This window comes from Colletotrichum godetiae (assembly GCF_030913485.1).
Source record: "Colletotrichum godetiae strain CBS 193.32 chromosome Unknown BDP55scaffold_2, whole genome shotgun sequence".
NCBI lineage: Eukaryota > Fungi > Ascomycota > Sordariomycetes > Glomerellales > Glomerellaceae > Colletotrichum > Colletotrichum godetiae.
In genome coordinates, this window is record NW_026851250.1 from 1,120,284 (window position 1) to 1,147,940 (window position 27,657).

At 54.1% G+C, this 27,657-nt stretch overlaps 11 protein-coding genes across 11 annotated transcripts; 3 read left to right on the top strand and 8 right to left on the bottom strand.

Moving 5' to 3' along the window:
• Positions 1-115: 115 nt before the first annotated feature.
• BDP55DRAFT_689528 (cytochrome b5) lies at positions 116-550 on the bottom strand (the record flags this gene model as incomplete). The annotated part of the gene is made up of 2 exons (XM_060576752.1): positions 116-273; positions 457-550. The coding sequence occupies 2 exons, from the start codon at positions 548-550 to the stop codon at positions 116-118; spliced, it is 252 nt and encodes an 83-aa protein (XP_060436259.1).
• Positions 551-1,552: 1,002 nt separating this feature from the next.
• BDP55DRAFT_539711 (peptidase family M48) lies at positions 1,553-2,838 on the bottom strand (the record flags this gene model as incomplete). The annotated part of the gene is made up of 2 exons (XM_060568053.1): positions 1,553-1,696; positions 1,792-2,838. 2 exons carry the CDS (start codon positions 2,836-2,838, stop codon positions 1,553-1,555), a joined length of 1,191 nt encoding a protein of 396 aa, XP_060436260.1.
• An 886-nt stretch (positions 2,839-3,724) lies between these two features.
• On the top strand, positions 3,725-4,390 carry BDP55DRAFT_723031 (RmlC-like cupin domain-containing protein; the record flags this gene model as incomplete). Its single annotated transcript, XM_060578687.1, has 1 exon — positions 3,725-4,390. One exon carries the CDS (start codon positions 3,725-3,727, stop codon positions 4,388-4,390), a length of 666 nt encoding a protein of 221 aa, XP_060436261.1.
• Positions 4,391-4,687: 297 nt separating this feature from the next.
• On the bottom strand, positions 4,688-6,236 carry BDP55DRAFT_743521 (methyltransferase; the record flags this gene model as incomplete). The annotated part of the gene is made up of 6 exons (XM_060580491.1): positions 4,688-4,941; positions 5,004-5,466; positions 5,532-5,799; positions 5,864-5,943; positions 6,007-6,062; positions 6,108-6,236. 6 exons carry the CDS (start codon positions 6,234-6,236, stop codon positions 4,795-4,797), a joined length of 1,143 nt encoding a protein of 380 aa, XP_060436262.1. The 3' UTR covers positions 4,688-4,794.
• A 4,238-nt stretch (positions 6,237-10,474) lies between these two features.
• BDP55DRAFT_134298 (uncharacterized protein) lies at positions 10,475-10,817 on the bottom strand. The gene has a single exon (XM_060565524.1). The coding sequence runs from the start codon at positions 10,732-10,734 to the stop codon at positions 10,540-10,542; it is 195 nt and encodes a 64-aa protein (XP_060436263.1). The 5' UTR covers positions 10,735-10,817; the 3' UTR covers positions 10,475-10,539.
• Positions 10,818-10,901: 84 nt separating this feature from the next.
• BDP55DRAFT_626078 (glycosyl transferase family 90-domain-containing protein) lies at positions 10,902-12,401 on the bottom strand (the record flags this gene model as incomplete). Its single annotated transcript, XM_060571584.1, has 2 exons — positions 10,902-11,918; positions 12,015-12,401. 2 exons carry the CDS (start codon positions 12,399-12,401, stop codon positions 10,902-10,904), a joined length of 1,404 nt encoding a protein of 467 aa, XP_060436264.1.
• A 1,901-nt stretch (positions 12,402-14,302) lies between these two features.
• On the bottom strand, positions 14,303-15,833 carry BDP55DRAFT_723034 (glycolipid anchored surface protein; the record flags this gene model as incomplete). The annotated part of the gene is made up of 4 exons (XM_060578688.1): positions 14,303-14,551; positions 14,605-14,935; positions 14,988-15,648; positions 15,707-15,833. 4 exons carry the CDS (start codon positions 15,831-15,833, stop codon positions 14,303-14,305), a joined length of 1,368 nt encoding a protein of 455 aa, XP_060436265.1.
• A 1,152-nt stretch (positions 15,834-16,985) lies between these two features.
• Positions 16,986-17,916, top strand: BDP55DRAFT_134377 (uncharacterized protein). The gene has a single exon (XM_060565525.1). The coding sequence runs from the start codon at positions 17,049-17,051 to the stop codon at positions 17,718-17,720; it is 672 nt and encodes a 223-aa protein (XP_060436266.1). The 5' UTR covers positions 16,986-17,048; the 3' UTR covers positions 17,721-17,916.
• Positions 17,917-20,389: 2,473 nt separating this feature from the next.
• On the bottom strand, positions 20,390-22,725 carry BDP55DRAFT_539811 (uncharacterized protein; the record flags this gene model as incomplete). Its single annotated transcript, XM_060568064.1, has 3 exons — positions 20,390-20,778; positions 20,832-22,611; positions 22,681-22,725. 3 exons carry the CDS (start codon positions 22,723-22,725, stop codon positions 20,390-20,392), a joined length of 2,214 nt encoding a protein of 737 aa, XP_060436267.1.
• Positions 22,726-23,402: 677 nt separating this feature from the next.
• Positions 23,403-23,695, bottom strand: BDP55DRAFT_643218 (uncharacterized protein). Its single transcript, XM_060573494.1, has one exon. It carries the CDS (start codon positions 23,629-23,631, stop codon positions 23,407-23,409), a length of 225 nt encoding a protein of 74 aa, XP_060436268.1. The 5' UTR covers positions 23,632-23,695; the 3' UTR covers positions 23,403-23,406.
• A 755-nt stretch (positions 23,696-24,450) lies between these two features.
• Positions 24,451-26,053, top strand: BDP55DRAFT_540317 (DEAD/DEAH box helicase; the record flags this gene model as incomplete). Its single annotated transcript, XM_060568111.1, has 4 exons — positions 24,451-24,677; positions 24,732-25,217; positions 25,272-25,509; positions 25,562-26,053. 4 exons carry the CDS (start codon positions 24,451-24,453, stop codon positions 26,051-26,053), a joined length of 1,443 nt encoding a protein of 480 aa, XP_060436269.1.
• Between the last annotated feature and the right edge of the window lie 1,604 nt (positions 26,054-27,657).

A 27,657-nucleotide genomic window follows, 5' to 3' on the forward strand; every position in this document is an offset into this window, starting at 1 on the left:
CAAACAGGATAGATCCCCATGGCGCTACGAAAGAAGATTTGAAAACAAATAAATGCTGAAGGTACAAAAAACCCAGTTACAATACAACAGACCTGAAAGTGATCAAGAGAAGATTCTACAACTTTGCGCTCTCGGCGACTGTGCCAATCTTGAGTTTGCCGCCGTACTTTTCGAGCACCTTTTCGTTGTGGTACTTCCAAAACACCTTTGTCGCGTTCTTGCCGGCGAAGCGCTTGAGGATCTTTTCGCCGCCGGGGTGCTCTGATTGGAAGGCTAGGGTAGGGGGGGTGTCAGCATCACGGTTGGGATGAGGAAAGAGAAAGGCAGGCGGGTTCTGGTGGTCAGCAAGTGAGAGTCGGCAGTGAAGAGTCTTGGCGTAGATTTTGGGCCCCTCGACTGGGGGACTGGGGTGATAGTGAGGAAAGAAGGGGGGGAAGGTGTGAGTTACTGCCGTACCTGTGATGTCGTAGACACCGTTCTCGACAATGAGCCACATGTCCTTGTCGGTCTTGTGCTGGGCGACCTCTTGGGTGGTGAACGTCTTGGACATTTTGGCGGTGTTTTGAAAGGGTTGAGATGGACGGGTGTTGTTTTCCGTGAGGGGTTCGGTAGATTGCGTTATTGTAGGCCGAAGGTTGCTGGTGGTATTATAGTTGTTGGATGTGAGTTGTGTGGTGAGATTCGTGGTCAGGTTGATGGGAGGAAGTTGAGGTTCGAGAAGGAAACGATGGAAAACGGGTCGAGAATGGGGGAGGCAACGGGGGTTGGGTTCGCGTTTATTCGGTGTCGTTGCAGCGGCAATGCACTGCACTCACCGGTCCGGGAGTCCAGGTAGGTAGGTAACGTGCGGTGCTGGGCGCGCGTGGTTGTGGTCGTCTCACCTCTCGAGTCAAACTTACCTCGGCTCATCTAGGCGCGAACGGGGCGACGTCATTCGATTCGTCCGCTGCTGATTGGGGGTGGGCGAACTCCGCCGGCACTAAGAAGGGAGGGGAGCACGGGAGGAAAAACCTGGAGACTGGAGTAGCGAAATGCGGGAGCAAATCACGAGACTCGCATTTCTCATCGGCACAGCTGTGAAAGATCCGAGGCTCCGCTGGACCTTGTACCACCCTTGGATACCTAGCAATGCTACGGAGGAGTAATGCTGGGCTTTTGGGTGTGTCTTCTTTGAAGGCTTGATCTGATTACGAAGTACGGATACTTACCGGTTGTCAAGGATGTCCGGGGCAATGCTGGGGTTGATCAGGCACGTGGGATTGCGGAAACGATGCCGAGGGCAAACAGCCTCAATCGTCAAAGTAGAGTACACGGTCCAGGCATTTCTTCTCTCTTCAATACATGCACACACCTACGAAGATGATAAGCGGCGTTGTTAGTACAGTGTATAGGGGAGTTCTCGGAAAAAAGAAGCGAGCCAAAAAAAAAAAAGGAAAAAAAGGTAAATCCACGGGGCATCATGAACATGGCCCATCCCGTCCAAACCCCAACGCCAAAAACACCTAGCTAGCTATGCAAATGTGCTCGCATGCCGATGTGTGGGGAACCTATTCTAAAATTCTACAATCATGCTGCCTCGATCCAGCGCCCGTCTAAACATGTTGGCGAAGCCGGCGGTTCCCTTGCAGTCGCTTGCCTCGAACTTTTCAATGGCTTTGGGCATCCACTTTTGGTAATCCTCGATTCGATGCTCGTTCTAATGTTGAGCTGTTAGTAATGGCCAATATAGAGAGGGAAAGCTTGCGGCCCAAAAGGAAAGTAGAGATCGAGATAAAGGGGGATGGAACATACCGACGGATGCGTGCTCAAAAACTCTGGAATCTCCTCTACATGCGCCTGCTTGGTTGCCATGTCCATGCGCTTCCAAAACGCCATTGCCTCGCGCGGGTCGTAACACGCCTCCGCCATGAGCATCAGCCCAATATAGTCCGCTTCGCTCTCCTGCATCCGCCCCATCGGCCGCGTGAACATGAGGTCCATGACCCCGCGGCCCAGCCATTGCGTGAGGACAATGGCCCCCGGGTAAATGCCAGTCAAGATCATGATGCTGTAGAGGAGGATGTTGGGCCCGATTGCCTGTGTCCAGCGCTCGCCGTTGTGCTGCGCGAGGTTATGCGCAATCTCGTGGCCCAGCACCGCGGCCAACCCGTCCTCGGTGCGCGTCAGGCGCAGGATGCCGCTGTACACAAAGACCTTGCCGCCGGGGAGCACAAACGCGTTGAGGGTGCTCGGGTCGTCAATCACCCTCACCTCCCACTCCTGGTCCTCGAGCCCGGACACGGGGATCAGCCGGCGCATGACGCGCTGGACCATCCGCACGCGCGGGTCCCACGAGGGGAGGAACCGGCCGCCCTGAGACTCGACCTCGTAGATGACGCGTTTTTCCTGCTCGCTCGACATGCTCTCGACCTGGGCCTCGGAGTAGCAGTTGAAGCGCTTGCGGCCCGAGACGGGGACGGTCTGGATGTTGAGATATACAAAGGCGATGCCCGCGAGGACGGCGGCGACGGCTATGCCGGCGAAGGTGCGGGACCTGAAGAAGCGCCCAATGTCGTCGACCGTCGTGAGGGGTCGGGCGGTCCGGAGGTTGTGTTCTCTGAGGACTTCGCGATGGGCGGGGTTGCGGGGGTCATAGCCATCGTGCCCCCTCCCCCAGATCGGGCGCCGGATCGTCCGGGAGAAGAGTCGGGGGTATTGGTTTTGTGAAGGGAGGCTGCTTCGTATTATCGGAAATGGAGGGGTTCGGGCTTGTTGTTGCGTAGGGAGAGAAAGGCCGGCGATGTGACGAGGCGCGGCGCGGAAGGCCGGCGGCCGCAGGACAGCGCGGAGGGGGAGCATGGCTGCGGGCGCAAGGGCTCGCGCCGGAGGAGCGGGCTAGATCGGAGGCTGGTAGTTCTGCCGTTGTATCGGCGCAAGTGCCTTTTTGTAGCTTTGAGGGCGCACACGGCTGCAGCGAGCGGAGTTCGAGCGTGGGATTGTGCGATGTCGAGAGCTTCGTTGATGCTGTCATCATCTCGGACTTCTGGGAAAGAGCTTATGACGGCGATGACGGCGATAACGATAAGAGGTGTGGCGTTGAGAACCCACACCAGCCACAGCGGGCTCAATTCTTCAGCGTCCCCGCCAGGTTAGGGTATGTTGTCAACAAGGATTACAATCCCGTCAACTTTTGACTTTTTGAGTTTGTAAGTTGAAAGCATTCAACCGTCGCGCAAAGTCTTGACAAACCTGAGCATTATGTGTAACTACATCCGTTTTTCAGCCCATCATCGACCCCATGAGATTCCTGCAGATGCCATCCTCTGTTAACACCCCGTCTCAAACTAGAGTCCTTACTAGGGATGACGACTTGTGAATTATCATTGGCTTGGTTTTGTGATTGACGCAGTACACATGGTTGGCTGCTTCTTATCCTACGGGTAGTTATCGTGAGGATTGCTCTAATTGCTGACCTGCTAGAATGGGCCCTTCATCCGCTTCTTGTGATCAAGCATCCCGGCTCCCGACTAGGGTCAGTAGCTTAGACTGTCAGCTTATGGGGGCAATTCCCTCATGCTTAGAAAGAAAATCTCAATGGTCTGAGATATTTTGATGATGGTTCACTTCTCGAGTTCAGCATCAACCTTGTTCTGCTTTATTCGAGACGCTTTAGAATAGTCTGTCTTGAGTCTTGTTCTCTCATATTCCAAAGTCTCTGAACAGTAACGACCTTGAAACATCAACAATGGGCTCCATCCCTCCTCCAGATATCTCCCACCTTTCCCCCTCAGCCCTACCCACCCCTCACGATTCCCCCTCCACCGCAAAGATCGTCTCAGCCCTCTCCCTCCACCGCCACTACGAAGGCGGCTTCTACAGAGAGACAGACCGCGCCCCGACCTCGATCCCCTCCCCGTTTCCAGCAACGCCCGCCTCCTCAGACGAGGCAGCACCCTCCGACAACGACTCAGACTGCCCTCCGCAGACGACCGAGCCTCAGAGACGCGCCCTCTCGTCCGCGATATTTTACTACCTCACCCCGTCCTCACCCATAGGCCACTTCCACCGCAACCGCTCGCGCATAACGCACTCTCTCCACCGCGGCCGCGGCCGCTACGTCGTCCTCCACCCGGACGGCGGCGTCGAGAATTTCGTCGTGGGCGGTAACGTCGCCGCGGGCGAGAGGTCGCAGTGGACTGTCGAGGGGGGCGATTACAAGGCCAGCTTCGTGTTGCCGGACGAGGACGGGGACGGGGACGCGTCGTCGACGAGTAAGGGGCTGCTGATTACCGAGTTCGCTGTGCCCGGGTGGGAGCCGTGTGATCAGAACTTCTTGACGCGAGAGAAGTTGGGTGAGTTGGTGGGCGAGGGAAAGGCGCGAGGGCTGGAGTGGTTGATCAAGAAGGAGTAAATCAAACAAGAAAAATAGACAAGGGAATTCAACAGCAGATTAACAGCTTGGAAGAGGTTGGAAGAACAAGTATGGTATCTTTTTGTGCTATGCAATATGTTTCTAAAGTCATGATCGTACAGGCCCACGGTGCGCCGCTGAAAATGTTGATTCGCATCGCCTTTGGATTCTCTCGCCTTCCTGGATGCATCCAAAAGATCGTGACGAGTTTCTTTGGCCTCTTGTTGCACGCTTGTCGGTGTTTCTCATCGGAAGCACGGCCTGGTCTAAGTCGTCTTATGACAAGTTTGTCGTGGAAAAATGTGGGGAAAAAAAAGAGAACAAATGATAATTAAGACTCCTGCTTCGCCATATGCAGAGAACGCCCCATCTATTAGAGAGTTCGTTAGATCGTGTAATTCGTTTTAGTCGGTCATGTTCTTGTCCTCTGGCGGACTTTGCGCAGGAACAGCTTCATCCGGGTATGGTTTGCGACCCCATACAACCCAGACGTGCTGATAAGCGTGTATTTGCATGTTGGAGATGTCTCTGCGGACATCGACCAGAGACACCTACGCCGAACGCAGCGTGTCAGAAAAGAATATCCATCATCGAATTGTCGAGGATGACTTACCTGCACCTCTTCCTGCTGCCGTTCCAACACCTGCGTAAAGAGGGCCATGCTGAAGCCGCTTAAGCCGTCCAGAAAATTCTGTTCCCAAAGCCTTCCGACATGCTTGTGCCTTGGGTGCTTGGCCCAGCCGTTGATCGGGATCTTGAAGACGCGCTGGTGGACGTCGACGAAGCCCACCTCCTCATACCACTCTCGCAGCATGTGTGCTCTAGATAAGGGGCGCCCGATCATCTCACTGGCGAGGTTCATGTCGTCTACCCAGCGAGACAAAGGAGAGTCGGGCGCGAGTGTGTCGTCGTCGCTCGTGGCCTCGAGATTGAAGTCCTGGGACTCTAGCCAGCCGCCTGGGCGGAGGGAGTCAAACGCCTGCTGTATGACTTCGTTCTTGAAGTCACCAAAGGAGCCGAGCAGGACGCGGGTGTGGATGTAGTCGAAGGGGTCCTCCCATTGCCACGATTGTGCGCTGCCGGCAGAGTCAGAACGGTTGTTTACGGGGAGTCGTGTGTCTGGGTCAAGTCACAAACTCACGCGTCTTCGATATAAAAGTGGACGTTTGGTGGAACGGCATTGCTCTGGATCGGTGACAGGTCGATACCGACTATCTTGGCTTCCGGGTATACATCTCCCATATCCATAGCCCAGGCGCCCGTTCCTGTGCCGACATCAAGAATTCGTTTAGGAGTTCCTTGGACGGCGATCGGGGCGAAGTGTAACCTGCCGCTGAACAGTTCTGTGAGTGCAAGCGATTGAAGGTCTAAACGCTCCTGCTCTGCAGGGTCGTTGGGGAAGACATAGGCTGTATGAAATTGTGTGAGTTTCCCGAATAAGAGCCGAGGGGGGAAAGCATTGAATATACTTACAGCCTGCTCGGTATGCATGATACGTCCTGCCGAAATGTCTGGGAAAACACTCGACGTCGTCGGGTAGTGATTCAGTCTCCCTGCACGAAGGGTTGTTAGTCGGTGTAGGTGAAGCTAAAGTAGTCCGCGTTGGCAGGCATTACCCCTCATGAGGATCGGGCTGGTGGAGTTTGTTAGTGACATCGGATGAACAGTAGGCCTAGTTTTTAAGAGATTAAAATAAGGGGTCCAAGTCAAAACGTACGTCAACTTCAATGTGGCTGTCGTGCAGGGATGACTTGTCGGGAATTGCCTCAAACGTGAACTCGAAACCATGAAGACGACCATCGGCGACACCTGGCGGGAGAAAGGACATGACTGTGGTCTGCGACATGAACAAGGTGACACAAGAGGAGGTGCGAAGCTCGAAAGGCGGGCTCTCGCTAGATACTTTAGCAGCACGCTATGTATCTGTATGCCGGAGCTTTTTTTTTTTACGAGCTAACGTTGACGGATTCGGAACTGAGGGCTGTTCGATTGCGGTTGAGCGCCAGCCTCATGGAAGACTCGATGGAACGAGTGGATGCGATTGTGTCAGTTGCTCGCGATTGCAGTCGACAAGATGTTGGGAACAAAGGAAGAAGATGCTTCTGGCGTTGTTCTTGTAACGCTGCCGTGGAAATACGCGCCCGTGTTGCGGGGAGTCGAGGCGTTTTGGTGCTGATGATGATGATGATGATGATGACGATGCATTCGCCTCCCTCCTGACAGCTATTCAGACAGTTGCGAACCTAGTGCGGACGAGCGGGGGATGAGTTGGGCATCAAAGACGGACGGCGAAGGATCGAACGACCGAGTAAATGATAAGAGAACCGGAGCCGAGAAGGTTCGCAAGAGCGGCGGCAAATGAGGCAGACGAAGCACCAGACCAGATCCCGACGGAAAACAAAGTTTGGATTATTGAGGTTCAAGGTCGAGGTTGTTGAGGTAGGTGGAGGATGGGAGGGGGGGAACTGTATGACCTTTGTGTGTGAGAGAGTGAGTGTGTGAGAGAGTGAGTGTGTGAGAATGAGTGAGTGGGTGGATGAGTGGATGAGGTGAGAGTGTCAGAGAGACTCAGAGCGAGCGAGCGATGGACCCAGACAGCTGGGTCGGCCTTGGTCGGTCTAAATCCGCGAGGGCGGGAAAGGCGGGCACGAAAACACGGGGAGACCCAGACACTCAGACTTGCCAGACCCAACGGGTTGGAACTTGGGACTTGGGTTAGTGTGGTTGTTTGGAATATTGATCGTGGTTGTTTGCTCGACTGAGTCCTCCATTTACTGCCTTGTCTGACTGACACGATAGGTACCCACGAACCCGGGGACCCTGGACCCTGGGACCTGGGAATTCTGGTTCGGCGCCCCCCCCTCCCCCTCGCCTCCCCCTCCTGCTAATTGATTTAGTGTCTACCTTAGTTATTTATTGGAGCACATGGGAGACTAAGCTCCCGAGGTCACTCACTGGCCAAAAGTCTGCGTGGGATTGACAGAAAAGAAACCCCTTTTAGAAGTGTTTAACTTTGGAGCCTGGCGCTTTCTTCCCCGATTTGCTACCGGATGTCGGGACGTTCTCGAGGAGGGGGGAGCGGCAGGGGTGGAGAATGGAAGACGGCGAGTGGCCTTTTTATCGGCCGATAAAGGGGAGGGGAGGGGTCACCGAATCACCGGGACTGGGTACTACTCCCAAGAACTCTCTTTTTTTTTTCTTTTCTACCATCATCTCTCGAACCTCTAGTCTGGTTTCTTCTTTTTTCTGTTGTAATCTCTTGCGCGTTCTTTTCCAGGTCCTTCTATTTAGTGGTGTGGGCTGCTGCATATGAGTAGGGGTAAAAGTAGCGGATATGCACAATGTAATCAGAAGTTTTGAACCAACGAAGTTTCCTGGTTCAGCCATATGCAAACGGCTGCAGAAAAAAGAGGGTGCCACAGCTGCGGGATGATAGAAAAAAAGGACCAAACGTGGATCGTGGTTCAAGAAGGAAAATAAGCCGAAGTTCCCAATTGACCAACCGAGCCATTGTTACCTCATTCATCACTAACTGGAAGCCTTTAAAAGAAAAGAGACAAACAGATGCCAATGTGACATCTGACACGAGGGTGAGAGGGGGGAAAGAAACGCTCTCATGTGGCTTCGGAAGCGACAACCTAGACATACATGTCCAACACCACCATAGCGGACCCCTCCCAAGCATGACGACTTTTATGCAGCCATGCGGACCACCACATGCGGTAGGAAGCTGCACAAGTCAGTTGTTTGGTGCCGAGCCAAAGAAGACTTGATAGAGTGCCAGAACGTAATTGCCTATAACAGGTGGGAACAACTCAGGTAGCATCCGCTTACATACGAAGAAACCACTTTCATATCCCCTTATCCTAACTTTCGTTGCGCCAGCATTATCCACAGCCTCGCAAACCAACTTTGGAACCGCACCGAAAGACGGTGTGACGGACGGGGGCCTACGGAAGGGAAAGGCCAAATCTAGGCAAATGCAGTAGGGCGTGATGTGCATATGCACTACACCAACAACAAGCCAACCCGCATGGTTCTGCTCGCCCCTCGGAATTTGAATGGGCGGCCGGATTTGGCACTAACTTACTGTGCCGCACAGGGAAACCAGAGGTGAGGGCTGTCCCCGGTTCTCGGGCCCTGCTCCCAGCTTTTTTTTCGCTCCCGTTGAGTCGTCGTCGTTGTCCTTCGTTGGATGAGAGAGGAAGAGACGGAGATGTAGGAGATAAGTAAGAGCGGGATTGTGTGAACCAACTGCCCAACCATGGTCCAAGGCAGATTCTCTGCCTCTTCCATCTGGCACAACATTTCTCTAGCTGTTTCTCTAGTTTCGTTTTAACCCAAGACATGAGAAATTCCACTCCCGGTGAAGACATAAGCCGGCCCCCCGTCCCAGAGGGCTGGGTCGTCGTATCGTGCTGTGTCGTGTACACTATGTGTGTATGCGTCCGTGTTCTGTGGTCTGTGTGCCCTGCCTGCAGTGCATGGCTCAAGCTGATATGTCACAAATTTTGTCTTCTTTGGCCTAGGTTACAGTTACACACGCAGGCTTTTTTCTGTATTACCTTGTCAGCACTCAGCACTCAGCAGCCCGCGCGCATTCCCTCGACCGTGTTTGTCGAGATGCATCGACGTAGAGGTCCATTCGCTTCCCACGAGACCTGGCTTTCACGGGGCGAGGTGGGTAGTCTTGGTGAGGAGGGAGGGGGGGCGGGAGATACCGAGGTCCGGACACACCATCATCGGCAAACAAACTTGTCTGTTTTTCTTATTTCCTGCTTCACATGTTGCTCACGGTAATCGTTCATTGGAAAAAGCCAGTGGGCGTTTGGAAAAGGATCTAGATCGGGTTCCGGCACGGAAACTTTTCTCTAGGTCCGTTCATTGGCATTCCAGTGATGGAATCATGCTTTCGATATCCGGTCACGTTTTTGCATGTTGCTGCCGCTGCTTGCTGTTCCGGCTCTCAAGATACAACAACTTCTCAAGACTCTCGCTAATTTTCCGCTGCCGATCACACGTACGGATGAGCTTGAATAAGAAACCTTGCGCAACCCTGTCAGGCCCCATAGATATCCCTGAGTCACCAACCTGTTGGTTCCAAACTTCCAACATACTTTGGGAAACGTCGCCCGCGTATAACAAGAGCTGCGGCAAACTCCGTTTCTCGCCAGCAAGGGGGGGGGGGTTCGTCTGCTCGAATCCCAGGATATCGGAACCGCGGGCACCAGAACGGAATGGAAACCTGGCGTGCCTGGGCAATTTACCCCCACCATACATAACCCGTCACCCTGTACGTCGGGGCGGTTGTCATCAAATTTCCCAGGTTCGCTTTGATGATTTTCCTTCCGCCAAGTGAATACTCCGGCAGGCAAGGACTTTGAAGAAGCAAATGTACCTGCTCGTCTAGGCAACTCATCCTCCCCCCCCCCCCGCCCCAAATTCCCAAAATCTAAACCAGGCAATGGGTAGGAGCCGGAGCGCGTTTGCGCCGAGGCGCTATGCGTCTATTGCGTGCCGAGAACCACGCAAGCGTCGTTGGTGCAGAGATTCTCTGCTCTTTTTTTTTTTTTTTTTTTTGCTCCCCGCCAAAGTACGGTCATGTTCATATCCGTCTTGGCCAACGGAGTCTCGTCGTGATGTTTTACTCATGGCCAAAGAAGAAAGGACTTTCAATCTCCCCTCCCACGAGTGACAACGGGCCTAGAGCCAGAGGTTGAGGTTCCGACGATAATCCAGACTCAGATCCAAAGATGACGAGTCAAAGATTTCGCGGATTCCCATCGAAAATACCAGCTTTTCCTTCTTCCTGGCCGGATGCTTTTCCCTGCCGTAATGCCAAATCTCCGTATTCAAGTCTACTACGTTGGCTTCCTCTGTTCTTTTCCAAGTCCACGTCGTTGGTATATGTGCTGTTTTCCCGCCGTCCTTTCAAAAGCACTCGGCGGGATCAACAAGGCCGCATGAGGCAAGTCAAGAAAAAAGGACAGACTTTGAGTGAACACGCTATCCCTCGATGAGGTTCCTGCGAATAGGCACACCACCTAATTACCAGACTCCAGAGCTCTCAAGCGAAGCATGGATATTGTGTCCAAACCCCAGCCAAGGCTCTGTCGATATTCAAAGCTGCCTTGGCTGATGAAGTTTCGTCATAATATCTGACTCAGGGTCAAGCGTGCCTTGATCTCCGTTTCGGGTTTTCCTTCGTGTCGGGCTCGGAGCCAAAGTTCATCAAGTTGTTCGCGACATAATTCGGATCCAGCAATAATGGTCTTTGGAGCCCGAAACCTCACGGCTCCTGTTGGACTCTCCGCGAGAAGCATACCGACTTCTTTTCTTCCCATTTGCGTGTTTTCTCCCGACCGCACGGCCAAACTCGGTGATTAGTCGCGCGAGCGCACAGAGTAAGATCCAGGCGAAAGACGCCAGTACCTCGTCCTTTCTCCATGCTTTCCGCTGTCGTTCTCGCAGGCGCCTCGCCCGACTGCCAGTCTCAAGAGATATACATATCTCAACGACCTCTCCTCGTCTTTCCATATCGCACAATGAACTCCTCAAAGCTCACCGCGCCAGCGCTCTTCCGAACAACATCATCATCGACACGTACAACCCGGCTCCAGCTCCTCACAAGAGCCCGCCAGTAACATACCTCCGCCGCAGGACTCAGATACCCGCGACCAGAGAACAACGCCCGCTGCCGTCGGGCGATCCCGCGCGCCACGTCCGGATGATCCTCCAACCAGCGCACCGTCACCTCCAGGTCCGACCAGTCCGCCTTGACGAAGACCATGTTCGCTTCCTCTGGGCGGAGTGTCGTCGGCCACTGCTCCCGTGTTCTCGGTAGAGCTTGATGATGTTTCTCGTCCGGCTGCTTAGCCTGGGAGGGAGACCCGGATCCTGCCTGGCCTTGTAGCAGAGTCCTGGAATACACCGGCTCAACAAGATGCGTCGTATGCTGCATCCACTCCAGCGGCGGACTCACTACCACGCTCTCACAAAGCTGATGAAACTGCAACCGCCCGGAATACGACACACCCTCGGTGTGGATGATATACTTGTACCTGCAAAAATCCTCAATCGCCAGCGCGTTCGTCGCGTTTTCCCCGTTATCGAGCCACTCCAGCGCCTGCACGTCAGCCCAAGCCCCCGCATCCTTTGTGAGCTTGATGAGATCCTGTCGGGACCGGGGGTTCGCGCTCGCGCCGTTATTGAACCACGCCGTGCCGCGCCATACCGCCCGGGCATCCTTTTGGGCGAATGGCAGGCTGGCTTCGATGCCGGTGATGGCGGCGGCTGCGTGGGGCAGGGAGCGGATGAAGGGTTGGGTCCAGGCCCAGAAGGAGAAGTGGGGGATGGGGAAGATGTGTCGAGGGGTTGATGACGACGAGGATCGCCGTGCTGGACGGCTGTGGGACCAGGTGTGTTTGATGGGTGTGTCTTGGATGTAGAGGTTGAAGTAGGTGTCTGGTAGAGGGGTTGGCGAGGTGAGGACGGCGCGGTGTAGCTGGTGGAGGGCTGCGCTTTGTCGCTGGTCTTTTGTGTTAGTTTTTGGAGCGTATCATGGAATCTTTGGGTCTTGGTTCCTGCTGGAGGTGGGAAGTGTTTAGTGTTGAGGTGGACCAACCTCCATCCATTGATCTGACATGTCTACAGGTCTCGGCGCTTGCAGTATCAGTATCCTGTTATCCTTGATCTGCCCCAGAAGCGAGACGGACGCATCGACGAGTCCGAGCTGGAATGCGCCCTCTGCAGCGGCCAGATCTATCTCGTTCGTCAGGCCAGGGAATGTCCTCTGGCATTGTTCCTCGTCCAAGTGGAGGTTGTCAAAGCCGGACGCCGCCCCATTCGGAAGGCCAGCGTTCTTTCCCAAGTCAAAGGACACCGTGGACGGACGTCCTGTCAGGGGATTCCGGAACCTATCTCGTGGATAGAATAGGAAGTAAATGATAAGAACGAAAGTGACCGCCACGAGGACTGGTCCTACTCGCCGCGCGGCCTTTCTTTGGCGCATGGCTTGTTCTTTCTCTTCTGAAACGCCGGACTAGACTGTCATCTCAAAGTGTCGTGAACATGTAAATGGGGGCAAAGGTAGGTACAGCGAAAAGCTCAAGCAACGTGGTTTGAAGGCTGTATTTCAGATGGTCTGACAGGTCACCTGGAAACGAGGATTACCCTGCTCTTTACATGCGACATTGCCGGGGAGCGGGGTTTCCCGCGAAAGAGAGTTTTGCAGCAAATAGACGAACCCCAAGTGACAAGAGAGCAACTCATGGTAGCTTTACCGGAGACTCGAGCGCCGTCCTCTGAACTCCTGACAAACAGTATGCTCAAGATCATTGGATGTACCGGGCGGGGCCGGTTATTCGGCATGTGAAGCGATTCGAAGGAGGGCCCAGAGTTACAACTCGAAGTTCCCTGACATTGTACCGCGACGAAAGAAAGAATCAGCAAAGACTTCCGTACGAGGAAACCAGGAGCTTTCGGAGCCGAACGTAAAATCATGGCCTGATTCATCTTCCGCCAAGCCCGTCAGTGAATGCATGGCGGGAGATTGGATGGCAGGTCCCTACTCCCTCAAAGGATATGCCTTGAAGAGAGAGTGTGCTGAGTTCGGGGCGGGGGATCTTGACGCGGATTGGCTTGAAAGTCAACTTCCCCAAACGTGTGTCCGTCCTAGTCCACCAATCATCTTACACATTGTTATTGATCCGTTGCAACGTCCCCCAGATTTCCGCTAGACTGCCGTATTCCCGGAGAAAATGATATCCCAGTGGAAAAGCCAGGGTAGGAAGGGTCTTGGGATCAAACGACTGTGGTGGCGGTGTCATCCTCTCGAGTCACGTGCTAAGACCAGCTATGTCGCAAGTAAGCAGAGGTTGTGGCACCTAACCCCGTGCCGTGCTCTGGTAACTACGCCATAGCCGGCCACTAGCGGAAGCTACGGCGCATTCTCCACTTTTGCCGTAGCAGTCCTCGGCGTCCTTCTGGTCGACCCAACGCATAACATGCCCTGGCCCCGACTAGGTGTCGACTCAAAAGCTTGTCCAATTCTCTGATCCAGAGGTGAGTTCCGAGGCCCCTGGGCTCTGTGAAATCATAAAACAGCAGTTCATGATCTCCGCGGGCCTCCAAAGCCTGGCGGATATCGATGTGGAACAGCGCCCACAACACTACGACAAGACAATAACGGCTCCTGACACTCAAAATAAGAGGCGTGCTTGCTTTGGTGACACAGTGTCTGCGTTGCTCAACATCGATTCGACAACTGTAACAATCGTCTGAAGGCTTGAACTTTGAGCTAGCTCACAGACCATCGCGAAGTCCCGTGCCGCATTCTGTAGCGCTCGAGCTCCAACGTCGACTACAATTTCAACTTCATTTGAACTCCAATTTCAGATTCAGCTGAACATCGAGGTTTACTGCAACTCAAACACAGCAACTCAAGCATCATCAAGTCAAGTTAAGTCAACCAACTCAACACAACAGACGGGGCACATACTTTTGGTCTAAGTAGATGACTACGCATCTAGGCAGAGACTGGGTGGTCACGCAAATGGAGACAATGAACAAACCACACCATAATCAAACAAATGAATTACAATCGTCGTTGCTTTTTCGCAACAATACATACAAATGCGCCTGCATAGAAAAGGATTCATGGTCCTTTGTGGCTTTTATAAAGCAGCACGGCCAGTACCAAGACTCAACTCCAAGGGAAACCGTTTCCATGCCGTGTTATTCACTGTTCCAGTAGCCGGGGACGCCCGTACCCTGGGTGTCATTGATAAACTAACGAAATAGCGGCCAAGCCGTACATCAAATCTAGTGCTTCATGCGAATTAAGAGCAAATGCCCTTTGGATATCGTTTGTACATCCAGCAATAGCTGGGCCATCTTCATGGCTTCAGTTTCTTACAACAGGAGAGCACCGAACATGGTGAACATGGCGGCCAGACCGGCAACAGCCAAAGGAGCCTTCTCGATGGGGCTGCCGAAGGTCAAGCCAGGGGCAGCGTTGGAGGAGCCAGTGGCAGAAGCGCCGCCGGAAGCAGTGGCAGAAGCAACACCTCCAGTGGTCTCGCCATCGGAAGCGGAGTCACCAGAAGTCTGGGAGCCATCGCCGTCCAGACCGGGGCCGTCACCAGCACCAGCAGTCATGTACTGATGACTTGTTAGCAGATGATTCCTCAGAAATAAGATGGGGTGCAAATTACCTTCTCGGCAGCGGAGGGAAGGGTGGGAATCTTAGTGGGGTCGACCATCCAGTTGGAGTCAGAGGTAGGGCAGGCGACAGAGTGGGAGGTGGTGGCGGCACCACCATCACCAGTGGGGGCGGGGTACTTGGAAAGGGCGCTCTTGAAGTTGGCGTACTCGTCAAGCTCGGAGACGGTGGTACCGCTGATCTCGACAATACCGTACTTGTTGGCCTCCTGGGAGTACTCGTACATGAGACCACCAGAGTAGACACCGGTCATCTCGGAGTTCATGAGGGCCTCCATCTCGTCGAAGGTACGGGTGTTGGTGTTGCAACCGTACTCAGACAGGCTATGTCATTGGTCAGCGTGGACAAAGCAAAGCAGGTGTTTGCGTTGCTTACAAAATGGGAATACCGTAGTCGGTGAAGTTCTTAACCTTGACATCCCAGCCGGACTGCTTGAAGCTGGAGCTGCACCAGGAGTAGTCGTTGAAGGCGAAGAAGTCGGAGCGGGCATCATCGCTACCGCAGTTGAAGTACTCAGCGGACTGCATACGGTTGTCGGCGACATCAGCGGCAGAGTAGCCGACGGGGACGTGGCGAAGGCCGCGGGAAGCCATGTAGTTCTTGATGTCACGAGTGACAGCCTTGACGTAGGGGGCGGTCAAGGTGGTGTTGGCCTCATCGTGGATGACCTCGTTTCCGGAGAAGAAGGCGAGGGTGTTGTCGTACTGGGCGAACTCCTCGACGGTGGCGAAGACGCTCTGGAGGTAGACGGCGTTGTATGAGGGGTGGGGGTCGGCACGGTTGATAGAGTACTTGGGGTTGTTGACATCGGCAACGAGGTAGATGCCAGCGTCGGCAAGCTTCTGCATGCACTCCTTATGGTCCTTGGAGTTGTCGACGGAGTAGACACGGATAGTGTTCACACCGAGGTCCTTGAACTTGGGAATGTCACGACCGCAGATGGTGGTATCGGCCAGGGGGTCGACGTTCTCGGACGAGCCACCGGGCTGGTAGTCGATACCACGGACGTAGAAGCGGGTGCCATCAGCGTAGAAAGCTAGGAGGGGAAATGTTAGTCGATTGGGTCAAGACGAGATAATATTGGTGATTCATACCATTGCCGGAGGCGGAGACTGCAGGCAGGGAGCGGGCCTTGATGGGGGCCTCGCGCTCAGTAGCAGTAGGCTTGGCCGAGACGACGGACAGGGCCGCGAGGGCTCCAAGGGCAGCGACAGACTTCATTGTGAAGATGTGTGTGAAGGACCAAAGTGAAATCCCAAAAACCAAGGTGATGATCGGATAGTGCCAAGCGATAGAATGTTCCGAAAGAGTGAGGAACAGTTGGATGTGAGCTGCGAAAGGGGTGAGATTTCGGAGTCCAAAAGGGTTGTTGATTAAAAGGGTTGGTCGGTGTAGTGAAAGGTAGATGAGGAAAAAAAAAGTCAACCAAAGCGAGGGAGTTGACTGTGTGGATTTATTGAAGGGGAAAAGGGTTGGCGCACTCGAGACCCGGGGAAACGGCAACGAGAGGTCGGATGATGATTTTGGGAGAGAATGACGAGAGAGAGGGAAAGTCAGAGGTCGGGTGGGAAGGAGGGACGTGGATGATTAAAAAACGGCGTGGTTGACGGTGGTTAGTGCTGGGGATCCGTACATTACCACATTGCCTGGTAGGTTGGCTGTTAGTGTACTCGTACACTACGCAGTGTTGTTCGTAACTTCGTACGAGTTAAACCAAGAAGGAGGAGCAGGGCAAGCCGCAAAGTGGAATTCGTTCTTTTGCAACCCACACCCCCCAGACTCTGGGAGGTGAAGGTCTCCACCGCGCGCCCTCTTTTCCCAGTGCTCCCAGACTCGGTGGCTCTGCGGCCCTGGTCCAGATTTCCCTTGCCTTGCGGCTTGCCAGCTTGCCAAGGAAAGGACCGACAGGAGACGTGGACGGTGGACCACTCGACGCCGGGGAGGAAAGGAAGGGAAGGGGGGGGGGGATAGGAGTACCTAGCAGACAGCCGTTCATTCGCCTAGTGGATTCTAGTGTCTCCTTGTGTCTGTCAGACAACCGCACCATCGTACTTGACTGGCTGGATGGCAGCTGTTCTTTCCTGCTTGGACGTTTCTCCTGGGAAGACATTTGCGAGCCTACGAGTCCAATTCAGGGGACGGGAAGGCGTGGGTCACTACCTACACAGTAGGTACCTTACAGTATGTACGGAGTATTCCTGATAGGTAACGAACCCAAGAGGAAAGAGGGGTGTGGCTGCAGACAGCGGGAAGGTGGGATGGAGCTAAATCGGGTTCCCGGCAAGCAAGAGCAAAACTCAATTGGTTGTTGGGCAGGTGCTCAGCTGGAGAGTCCGTTTAAACCCACCCCAGGCTGCCCCCTTCCTTGCTCCCAAATTTGTTCAGGTTGTGTATTGTAAACACGGGCAGAAAGATTATTGGTGATGTAATATCGTCATGTCGTCCAGCGTCCGTCTCTGGGCGCGTTGCACCGGCGCGTCTGGGCACAGACTTTTCGTCCACGTCGTCAACAACCATCGCCTTGCCCGTTTGGCTCTACTGTGTAAGAAGTACCTACTGTCCATGCACACAAGTTGTGTAGGTACACACTTTGCTTTATCCCCCCATCTGTCGCACTTGAAAACAATCCTATTATCCATCCCCATTGCTTCAAGTCGCCTGGTCGAATCCGCTGAAACGCAACAAAAACGACGATCGACTTTGGAATCAGCCGTTTTCGAGGCACCGAGACGCTACGAAGGAGTAGCACCGCCCATCAGCATGCCTCACAATGCCGCCGAGCCGCCTCCCCAGCGCCAGTCTCACTCAGCAATCCGTACCGTACCTAATCTTTTTCTTTCAGGTTTGGCTCGTATCGAGAAAAAACTCTTGTTGATTATCTGTGCCTTTTTAAATCGCCACAGCCATGAACACGCCTCTGGACGAAAAAAGAACACGAGTTTCCCCACACACCATCGAAACACCATTGCATTTCGCCGCTGCTGGCCTGCCACTACTAGAGCTTCCAACTTCAATCAGCAGGGCATCACGCATACCCATCTGGCAGCAGTCACGATAACAATACTCCGTACCCACCGACCAGAATTCAACTTTCAAGGTGGTACTTGATTGCGGTACTTGGTCAATCCCATGTGCAGATGCAATAGGTGCAAGGTCGTCCGTCTCACGGTCTCACCCACCCTCCACCCCTTTTTTTGCATGCCGAAAGAGATATTACGGCCCAGCCGCCAGTCAGAAGGTGGAGATCAATCCCCATTCTTTGCCCCAGTCAAAAACGACATTCCATGCACTGCCACAGCGATCAATGGAGGCAAGGAGGGCCCCTGCCAGTCCCTGTCTTCCGATTCCGCGTCCTCTCGTCACCTCACCACCATTGGCACCACACCTGCACTCACAGTAGGTAGTTTTCGACCTTCCATCCAGTTTCCTCCACATCGGCCACCGAGAAATCCTCAAAGACCTCGTTCAATTGGCCAAGACCGGCCTCCCACGCGCGAGAAATGGTCCCAAGAAAGCTCCAAGAAAAACACCATGCAGCTAAGAAATGGCAATGGCAAGACTCACCTCGCTTCGCCAGCGATCTAAAGAATGCCGCGCCGCGAAGTCCACGTCAACACTGCCACCGCCCACCGAGACCCAACCTCCACCTCGGCCCGGTCTGGTCTCATTCTCAGGTCTACCGCAACTCTGCTTCCGTCTGATGCCGAGTAAAATGTAGAGTAGGCGTCGAACGGCGTACCAGCCTGCTCAAGTCCAATCTCTATCGTCTACGTACGAAGTACGGAGTACAACCACCAGCATCCGTACGTCTACTCCATAAGAGATAAGTCTCCCTTGGGACCACGACCGCTAGGCTCTGAACACTCCATGAGTCCATGCACTGATGCAGACGAGAAATTATCCGATCGATCCTCATATTCCGAGTCCAACATCGTCGGTTCCACTACGTCAGTCCCGCCCATTTCAATGTGCCCAGTTTCAGACCAACGTCGACGTACCATCGGGTAGATTGAACTTTTGCCTGGGTCCTTGCCTGTCGGTTGTTCCTAGAAAAAGAACAAATATCGCGGCCAACTAATCCAGGACTGGATACAAATAAACAGAATCTCTCTGTTTCTCCCTCTTCGGACCGTCTGCCCATTTCCCCCGGAAAAGACGCTGGTCACTTATCGAAGTTGAGAAACGGCCGCCTCTTTTGATGAAACGGCTTGCGATCAGCTGCCACCATTTTGTCGCCTCGTTCGTCATCCCTGCTTGGAACTCTAGAGGCGAACTCTGTCCGACCTTGCCCTACAGCTTGCAGGCATATCCGTACGGATACAGCGTCCAACCTGCCAAAAGTTCGCAGGAAAAATATATGCAGCCCTTGGGCACAAGAAATTGCATCCCCAATTCATCCCAAATTACCCCCCCTTCACCCCTCCATCTGCTGCACGCAACGCCCATTCTGTGTGACACCCTTCAGCGGGTTTATCAGGGGTTATCCGCCCTCGACTGTCATCTGATTGGCGCTTGGCCAGTGCTTGGCCCGTTCTTGGAACAGTCCTTTTCACCTTGCGCCTGACCTTGGCCCTCGAACTGTTTGCTTTGCTTTTGCTTTTGGGAGACTCGAATCCATGCCATTGCCAAGTTGCCAACTTGGCTCTACAGTCTATCCGTACAGTCTATGGAGTACACTTCCAAGCGGCACAGAAGAAGTAAAATCTCTCAAGAGATTACTCTCTACAGAAGCGACGCTTGGCGGATTCTTTGTGTAAAAAATTACTGTAGTCTACCATCTGAGGTCTCTTCTCTCCAAATCTGAACATCGACTCCAGCGCACGATCAGCCAGGCACTTCCCTCTTCCTTTGCCCTCGACAGGACTCGTCATCCTCCAGGTCCCCACCCCGCAAAAGGCCCGTGGGCTCTTGCAACGAACTGGAATGGCGGGCATGGCGCGGGTGCCCGCGTTGCTGGCAGCGGGAGGGCCGGGTTGGGATCTCCCCGATCCTTTTCTCCCTCCCTCCTGTGGCCTGCCTGCCGCTCCAGGTCGCTCTGCCCAATGGGCCCCCTTTTGCCGTTTGGCCGCAAAAGGTAAGGGGCCACCATCTCAAGTCCTGGTAGGGAAGACGATGCCACTAAAGGCTTGCAGGGGGCAGTCGATATTGTTTTTGACATTTGGAGACACTGACAGATAACTTTGACGTTTAACTTTGCCACGAACAATGCCATCACTGTCGAACCTCGCACACACACACACACACACACACACACACACACACACACACACACACACTTGAACACCATGTGTATCAACTCTTGATGGGGGGGGGGGGAGGGGGGGGGCGAAAAACAAGAATGCTTTGCTATTTTCAACTACTTCAAAAGCTACCGGCACCGCCTCCTGATGCTCCAACTTCGTTCGATGCCCTCCAACCTATATGTAAAAGACCAGCGTTGAATGCATGCACGCACCTTAACCTATACTACTTCGTTCTCTTGACCTCCGCCACGCAGCAACATCGTCGAGCTTCGACTTCCGCCGCTCTCTCTGGCTCTGGTTCCGCTTCACCAGCCGGACGCTGGTCACAGGCTCCTTCGTGTCAACCATTGCCGCAAGACTCCCTGCTCGAGGCGGCTCTTGGTAGCCGTTCCTCTCCGTTTCAAACCCCTTTTGCTGCGTAACGTGCTTCTGCGGCACCTGTGAGATGTCTCGCAGCACAATGTGCGTCAACGCTGCCGCCACAGTGAGCGACTCCGACTTCCTGTGACTTCTCCGCCTCCGTACACACGACTCCTAGACTGCCTGGACGTAGCTCGCGGGCACGCTCTTCGTCACCCCGCCCTTTTCGACCTCGGCCCAACCGTCGCCCGGGTCGTCCTTGATGAGGACAAATCTCTCACCCTCCGTCATGCTGTGCTCTGCGTCGCTTTGCGCCGCGTACTCGTACAAGGCCTCCACGTACTTGAGCTTCTTGGCCCCGCGCTTCGGAGCGACCGCCGGTCCCTTCTTCTTCGGTCCCGCTGTTCCTATCGAGGAGCCTGAATTGGAGTAGGTCGACTCGGGCCGAGCAGACGCTCCAGTGTTCTGCGCGACCATGGGCGATGGTGGTGCCCAATCGACGTAGCTGGCGGGCACAATGCCTTCTTTGTATCCTGCGCGCACCTTTACCCAGCCGGCGCCATCTTCGCAAGTCCGTTAGCATAAAGAAGAAACCCTGGCGAGGGCAACAACATACCGTCAGGTTCCAGCATTATAACTTCCCGGCCTTCGACTACAGATACTTCACCGTCACCACTAGCCTCAAAGGTGTAAAGCATCTTGCCCTTCTGCTGGTCTGGAGAGCCCGATCCATTCGGCGCGCTACCCGGGAGTTCACTGATATATGCCGCTGGTGGCGGTGCCATGACCCTCTTACGGGCCGTGGTAGAGCTTACAGTCGACGGAGGAGCTGCTGGGCGGGGTGTAGACGGCTCAGGAGGGACCTCGTCTATCGGCGATGTCGGACCCCCAGTTATTGACCGACGTGCGCTATGCGCATATCCTGAACTCAGGGAATTCATCGTGTTCGATCTCGTTAGGGTCGGGGAATCTGTTGCGACGGTAGGGGATGACGCGGTCGGTCTCAACAGCGAGTTGGCAGCCTCCTGCCGTTCGGCCTTGAGCTTCTTTCGTTCGTCCTTCGTCTGCTCGCCTGGGCAGTCGGCTGGGACCTTCATCTCGCACTTGTTGTGACACGTGTAGCCACAGTCCCTGCAATCGAAACCTTTGGCTGATAACCCCCATATTCTTTCACCGCACAGGTCGCAATTCGTTGGAATCTTGAATGTTTGCGCCTTGAAGTTGTGGTTCTTGGCTCCTAGCGTCACGTCGCCAACAGCTGAGGTGATGGTGGACGTTTCGACCTCTGCAGTCACTCTCCGCCTGTCGACAGCATGGAGATCTTCCTGCAAAGCAAAGATTTGCGTAACCACGAGGACTTCGTCCTTCTTCTCAGTGCCCTCCCTTATTCTTTGCTTTATACGCTTGATACCATCAACCTCCCGTCTTTTCTTGTCAACCTCTCTGCGTAGGTCTCCTAGATGAGCTTTCGATTTACTGAGTACGTTACGGAGATAGATCTTGGCGGATTCGTCCACAACCATCAGGTCGTCATCATGCCATACAGGACTAGGCTCAAACACCTTGTCTGGTGGCTCGTGGAATGCGCCGAGGTTGTGACGAATGTACATCATAGAGTCGAGGTGAGGCTGGTTTCTGGAAATTTCAGTAGCGAGCTTTTGCATCAGGCCATTGCTGCTCTCCAGCATAGCAGCTTCCAACTGGGATGCGACCGTCCACAGACCATTCAGCTTCATGGTGCGGAACTCGGCCAAGTCCTGCAAACTGTCCATAACCTCGGGAACGTAGTCATGGTAGTAGCGCTCTTTTTGCTTATTAGTGACGTTGATTGCGATCAGGTACGTGTTCTTGACGTTATTCATGTCTAGAATCTGCTGCTGATAGGCGCTCTGCGCTTTGGCCTTGTCGAAGGATGATTCAGACTTTTTGCGCTTGCTTTCCACTTCCTGACAAGCAGCATCATATTTGGCCTTCGTCTTGCGCAGATCCGCGTATTGGGAATCCCTTTCGTGTTCGAGTTTGCCGGCGTAGTCGGCATGACGTTTGCGGAGCTCTTCGAATCGGGTGCCGAGGAATTTGAGAGGTTCAGCGACTTGGGAGAGGAGATTGTTGCCGTATCGATCGTGTTCGTCGGCTCGGGATTCGAGTGTGGTGAGCTGCGTGGACCAGGTAGTCAAGGAAGCGCTTTCGAGAGAGCCTGGTGTCATGGCGGGGGTGTCGCCGACACTGAGAGGGGCTGACTTCTTGTTCTTCTTCTCGAAGTACTTCTTGGCCAAGGCATTGAGCTTCGCAGCATACTCCTTTTCGATGGCACTCCTTTCGCGGTAGAACTGCTGTATTTCGTCGAGCCATGATATGCCGTGAGCGACCCAAGTGTTGGCGGGCTTGAAGCCATCCTAAAGGACATGTCAGCGTCTAGAGGGGCCAAGCCAAGCAGCGGGGGAAAGAGCACGCGGAATACGGACCTTGAGCTCAGCGCCGAAGGTCGGCGCAACGTCTACGTCGGCCATTGTCCAGACTTGTGCTGTTGAAACAGCATGCAAAGTTTGGGGATCCAATAGAGCAAGTTGAGATTACGTGTGACGACCAGAGGTGTTGTTGGGAGGAGGCGGGAGAGGGTTTCGTGATGGAATCCTCCGAAGGAGCGAGAACGAGAAGAGGACAACCCGCCAACGGTGGGCTGCGGCCCGAGCAGGAGGTCGGCGGTGGGGGGCAGTCGTATAAGGCTAACCCCGCCAAAACGGTTAAAACTGGGAGAAAACTGGGCAGAAAGAGTAGATGAATGCTAGCATGAGGCGCAGGCCGCCCGAATGATATGTACAGCAAATAACTGAGATAAAGGTGAATGCCTCACCTTAGCAGCACGGGTGGGTAGAGGTTCAGCGAGACGTTGATCTTCATCAGCGACAAAGAGACAGCAGAGGTCGAGGCTGTTTCGCGCTGCGCTGCTCACACAACCTAACCTTCCATAGGAGAAATTGGATGTATCACTGGCGATTGTTTTGGCTTTGGAGGTACCTTGGAGGCTTGGGGTCGGATGCTTGGGGGCATTGACATCGGACGGAGACGTCGTCAGCTCTTCCCCTTGGCCAACTGGAACCTTCCTTTGCTGCACTGGTGTGTTTCTCCGGCTGCTCGGTCCACTACGCAGTAAGGTACCTTGGGCTTGGGGCAAGTGCTTTCCTGCGTACCTATTGCGCGCTGAAGAGGCCTGTGGTGGGGTTGCGGACCGGTCGCCTACCGCTGGGAAATCCACTTATTGGCGCCATTGGTGCCATTGGTGCCTGAGTACCTACAGGGGTTTCGGATTCGGGTTCTCCAAGGTGCGCGGAAGTTTGCTGGGGTTTGCTATGCTCGATGGATGCGCCGGAGATTGAATAATTCCATGCCGTTCGTTGGTATTCAAAGCTCAACATACATCACGATGCTGATTGCATGAATGACGTCGGGAAGCCCATGAGAAGAATGACCCAATGAACAGGGAAACCCTACTGACCTGAAGCTCTTGGGCTCACTCATGTGCTTGAAGTTGGCAGCAGCAGATTAATGACATGTCACGTGGTTAATAGCTACTTATGGTACGGAGTACCTTACCTGGGTACGAAGTACTCCGTAGGTGTAGCGACTTCAAGGTTTCCTTCCATTTATTTGCCTTACCTCAGCCACCTATCTCAAGGTTCAAGCTCAGCTGGGCAGGCGCACTCGTGGGCCACCCTTGCCGGGAAAACGTCGGTGGAAAGGTGAGCTTTCTGTTCCTGACTCAGGCCTTGGTTGTTAGGCGACAAAAATGCCCCGCGCAGCCCCGCCATCGCTTTGGAGTGCTCAGTCACAGGCAGGAGTGAGTGACAGACGACGTAGCTTCCTAGAATCATTTTCGGTTTGGGAGCTCCGAATCCGTCATCGCAAAACAAACAAAATTCTCCGACTGACCTAGCCCTTCACATAACCACATTTAGAGAAGGACCAGCCCAATCGCATGTTAGTCAATTGCCCTCCCTACCCTCAACCATCTATCCGACCGAGTTCTTTGCTTCAAATCCATCTTATTGCCATTCGCTAACCTGCTGTTGAAGTCAAACAGGTGACGGGCGACCATACCGCTACTTCCCCTTGGCTGGCCCCCACCCTCGACCAACCACCATGTAAGACCTTCGACAATCGCAACTTACTGCAGACTCGATTTTTAACGCTCCTCCTTCAGTTTCCGACCGCGACCGTGCTCATCCTCAGTCACGATGGCCGACCTTGCTAGTCGCATCACGGAACCGCCCGCCGAGGGCGCGGCTCCAGAAGCTCCTCAGGAGACCCAGGAGACCCAGGAAGCCGAAGTCCCTCAGGTTGACGGCGCTGCAGACTCCGGTCTCATTGAGAATACCTACGATGTCGACGTCAAGCTGGGTGACCTCCAGTCCGACCAGAACAGCACTCTCTACTCGGTCTCAACCTTCGGCGATATGAACCTGTGAGTTCACAATCGAGTCGAATGTTTGCAGGTTTCTAATACGTGATGGTGCAGTCGTGAGGAGATTCTTCGTGGTCTTCTTTCCCTCAACTACCAGAAGCCCTCCAAGATTCAGGAAAAGGCTCTCCCCTTGATGCTCACCGACCCCCCGCGAAACATGATTGCCCAGTCGCAATCCGGAACCGGCAAGACCGCCGCCTTTGTCGTTACCACCCTGTCTCGAGTCGATTTCTCCCAGCTCGATCAGCCCCAGGCCCTGATGTTGGCTCCCAGTCGCGAGCTTGCTCGTCAGATCGAGGGCGTTGTACGCAATATCGGCAAGTTCTGCGAGGGTCTCAACGTTGCTGCAGCTCTTCCTGGTGCATTGGAGCGCAATGCTCCTGTCAGGGCCAATATCATTGTTGGAACACCTGGTACGGTCATGGACATCATCCGCAGACGTCAGCTGGATGTCTCGAAGCTTCGGCTCCTCGTTATTGACGAGGCCGACAACATGTTGGACCAGCAAGGTCTGGGCGAGCAGTGCCTCCGTGTTAAGAAGTAAGATGACCTCTGAATCTGTCTATTTGAAACTTTGCTAATGACATTTATCAGCATGCTGCCCCGCGACATCCAGATTCTCCTGTTCTCCGCCACCTTCCCTGACAAGGTCATGGGCTTCGCCGAGAAGTTTGCGCCGAAAGCTGATCAGATCCGTCTGAAGCATACCGAGCTCACCGTCAAGGGTATTTCTCAGATGTACATCGATTGCCCTACCGAGCAGGACAAATACGAGGTGCTGGTGAAGCTGTACGGTCTCATGACCATTGGCTCTTCCGTCATCTTCGTCAAGGTGAGACTAGTGGAATTCAGCTGAAAGAATCAGACTAACCACACCAATGTAGACTCGTGAAAGTGCGGACGAGATCAAGCGCAGAATGGAGGCAGACGGTCATCGTGTATCCGCCCTGCACGGTGCCAAGGACGGCCCAGAGCGCGATCGTCTTTTGGAGGAGTTCAGAACCGGCCAATCCAAGGTTCTTCTCACCACCAACGTGTTGGCACGCGGAATCGATGTGTCCAGTGTCTCCATGGTCATCAACTACGATATCCCCATGAAGGGACGTGGAGATTCGGAGCCTGACCCTGAGACCTACCTGCACCGCATTGGCCGCACTGGACGTTTCGGCCGCATCGGTGTGAGCATCAGTTTCGTCTACGATAAGAAGAGCTTCTATGCCCTCAAAAATATCGCAGACATGTACGAGATCGACCTCGTCCAGCTGGATGCCAACGACTGGGACCAGACAGAGGAAGATGTGCAGAAGGTCATCAAGTCCAACCGCGCCAAGGCTGCATTCGCCCCCAGCGCGACCGATGCCAGCGTCAAGCCTTAGTACTGATTGATCGCTCGACGGGTTGTTGATGGAAAGACGGTGCGTGGAATGAGAAAATGGTCCTGGCGGATAACTCTGGCACTTCAGGCCATGGGGGGGCTCCTTCTTAAGAGGCTGTCATTCTAGGACAGTATGTGAATGCGGAAGGCTTCGGACGAGGCCATAAGCCTCTCAGGGAAGGCTATGAAAAATGAGATACCATGAATGGAGACAAATGGAAATTCCTGAACACTAATAACGATCTTCAGGCTGATCATCTTGGTCGGCTAACTTGACCCCCTCGATCCCGTGTACCTGATGGCTTCGGCTAGAAAACAGCTAACAAAGACCAAAGTACTCCATAGGATGTGTTTCTTCTGGAAAGAATTTCAGCCTCAGCCCTAGAGTGGCCTGATATCGGCGGTTACGAAGGTGCCAGACACTAGACCTTCAGGATGGTCGGCAGGATGCGAGGTTGCGTTGGGGGTGGCTAGCCTGCAGCAGTTCGCATCACTGCTCGGCCGCCATGATGATGCATTCATACTGAGAAACGCAAGAGCTTGGTTCGACAAGTGCGACGGCCCCGAGAAGACTTGGGGTCTATATGTGACTTGAAAGTCGGTATGTCGCATCAATGCCTCATGGCGGATGTTGACGTTGGAGAAGCGTGTCAAGCTCAGTCGTGGTACCCAGTCAAGAGCAATAGTACTCGCTCACGTCGCGTGAACGGGTCTAATTGTCTGGGGACTGCAGAGTCAATCACATCCATCAATCTCAAAGTTGTGATTTTCGAAACGAAGGAGGCAGTCACACCATGGGGAGGATATCGAGAAACAACTGGCCAGCGATTACGTCTGACACTTGACTACTGTGCCTGGCTAACATTGACCATTCATTGGCCTAGAATGCCTCTGATCTGCATCACGTGATGCCGTCGACGTTTTGGCGCCCGTTTTCGGGGCGGTTCGCTTCAACGTCTTTGGGTTTCTTGTTCGGCCTCCGCGCTTAAGAGGAGACTGGGCGCTTAAATTCGGGGGCGATGTGAGAGAACCTCAGCCACTCAATGTACATGCATCTGTTCAAGATTCGCATCTTCATTGGGTCCTCGACCTTCTCGCTCTGGTGCGATGGCATGCAGGAGGGGTTACACTCTGGCCTGGACCGCCACACAACTCTGCATCTTAGTTGCAAAATGCAAACCTCCCCCCAGAACGAAAATAGAGCGACTCGCCCAACCAACCAGCTGGGGTGTCAACCGCCCGAAACGGAATCGGATAGCCCCCGAGTTGTGTGGCCTTCGTCATTTCAACGAGATCTCCAGCAGCGGCTCGCGAGCAGACCGGGCCGCTGTGGACGTGACTGCAGGAACCGCATCCAACCCTGCAGGTTGGCGGCATAGTTAGGCAGGGCATTGGACTGCCTACCCGTCGTCCACTTTCGTCGCAACGGGATTCTGGCGTTTCCGGATGGAGTCACAGGAAAGCGAAGCGAAGCGCGGTCGAGAGCCTTCAAGTGAGCGGCAGCGTGTCCCTGGGGTATGACGGAAGAGGCACCAGTGTTCCCTTCATCCTCCCCACGTCAACCTTCTTTCTCCTTCTTTCTTGGGACCGTCTCCATTCATGTAT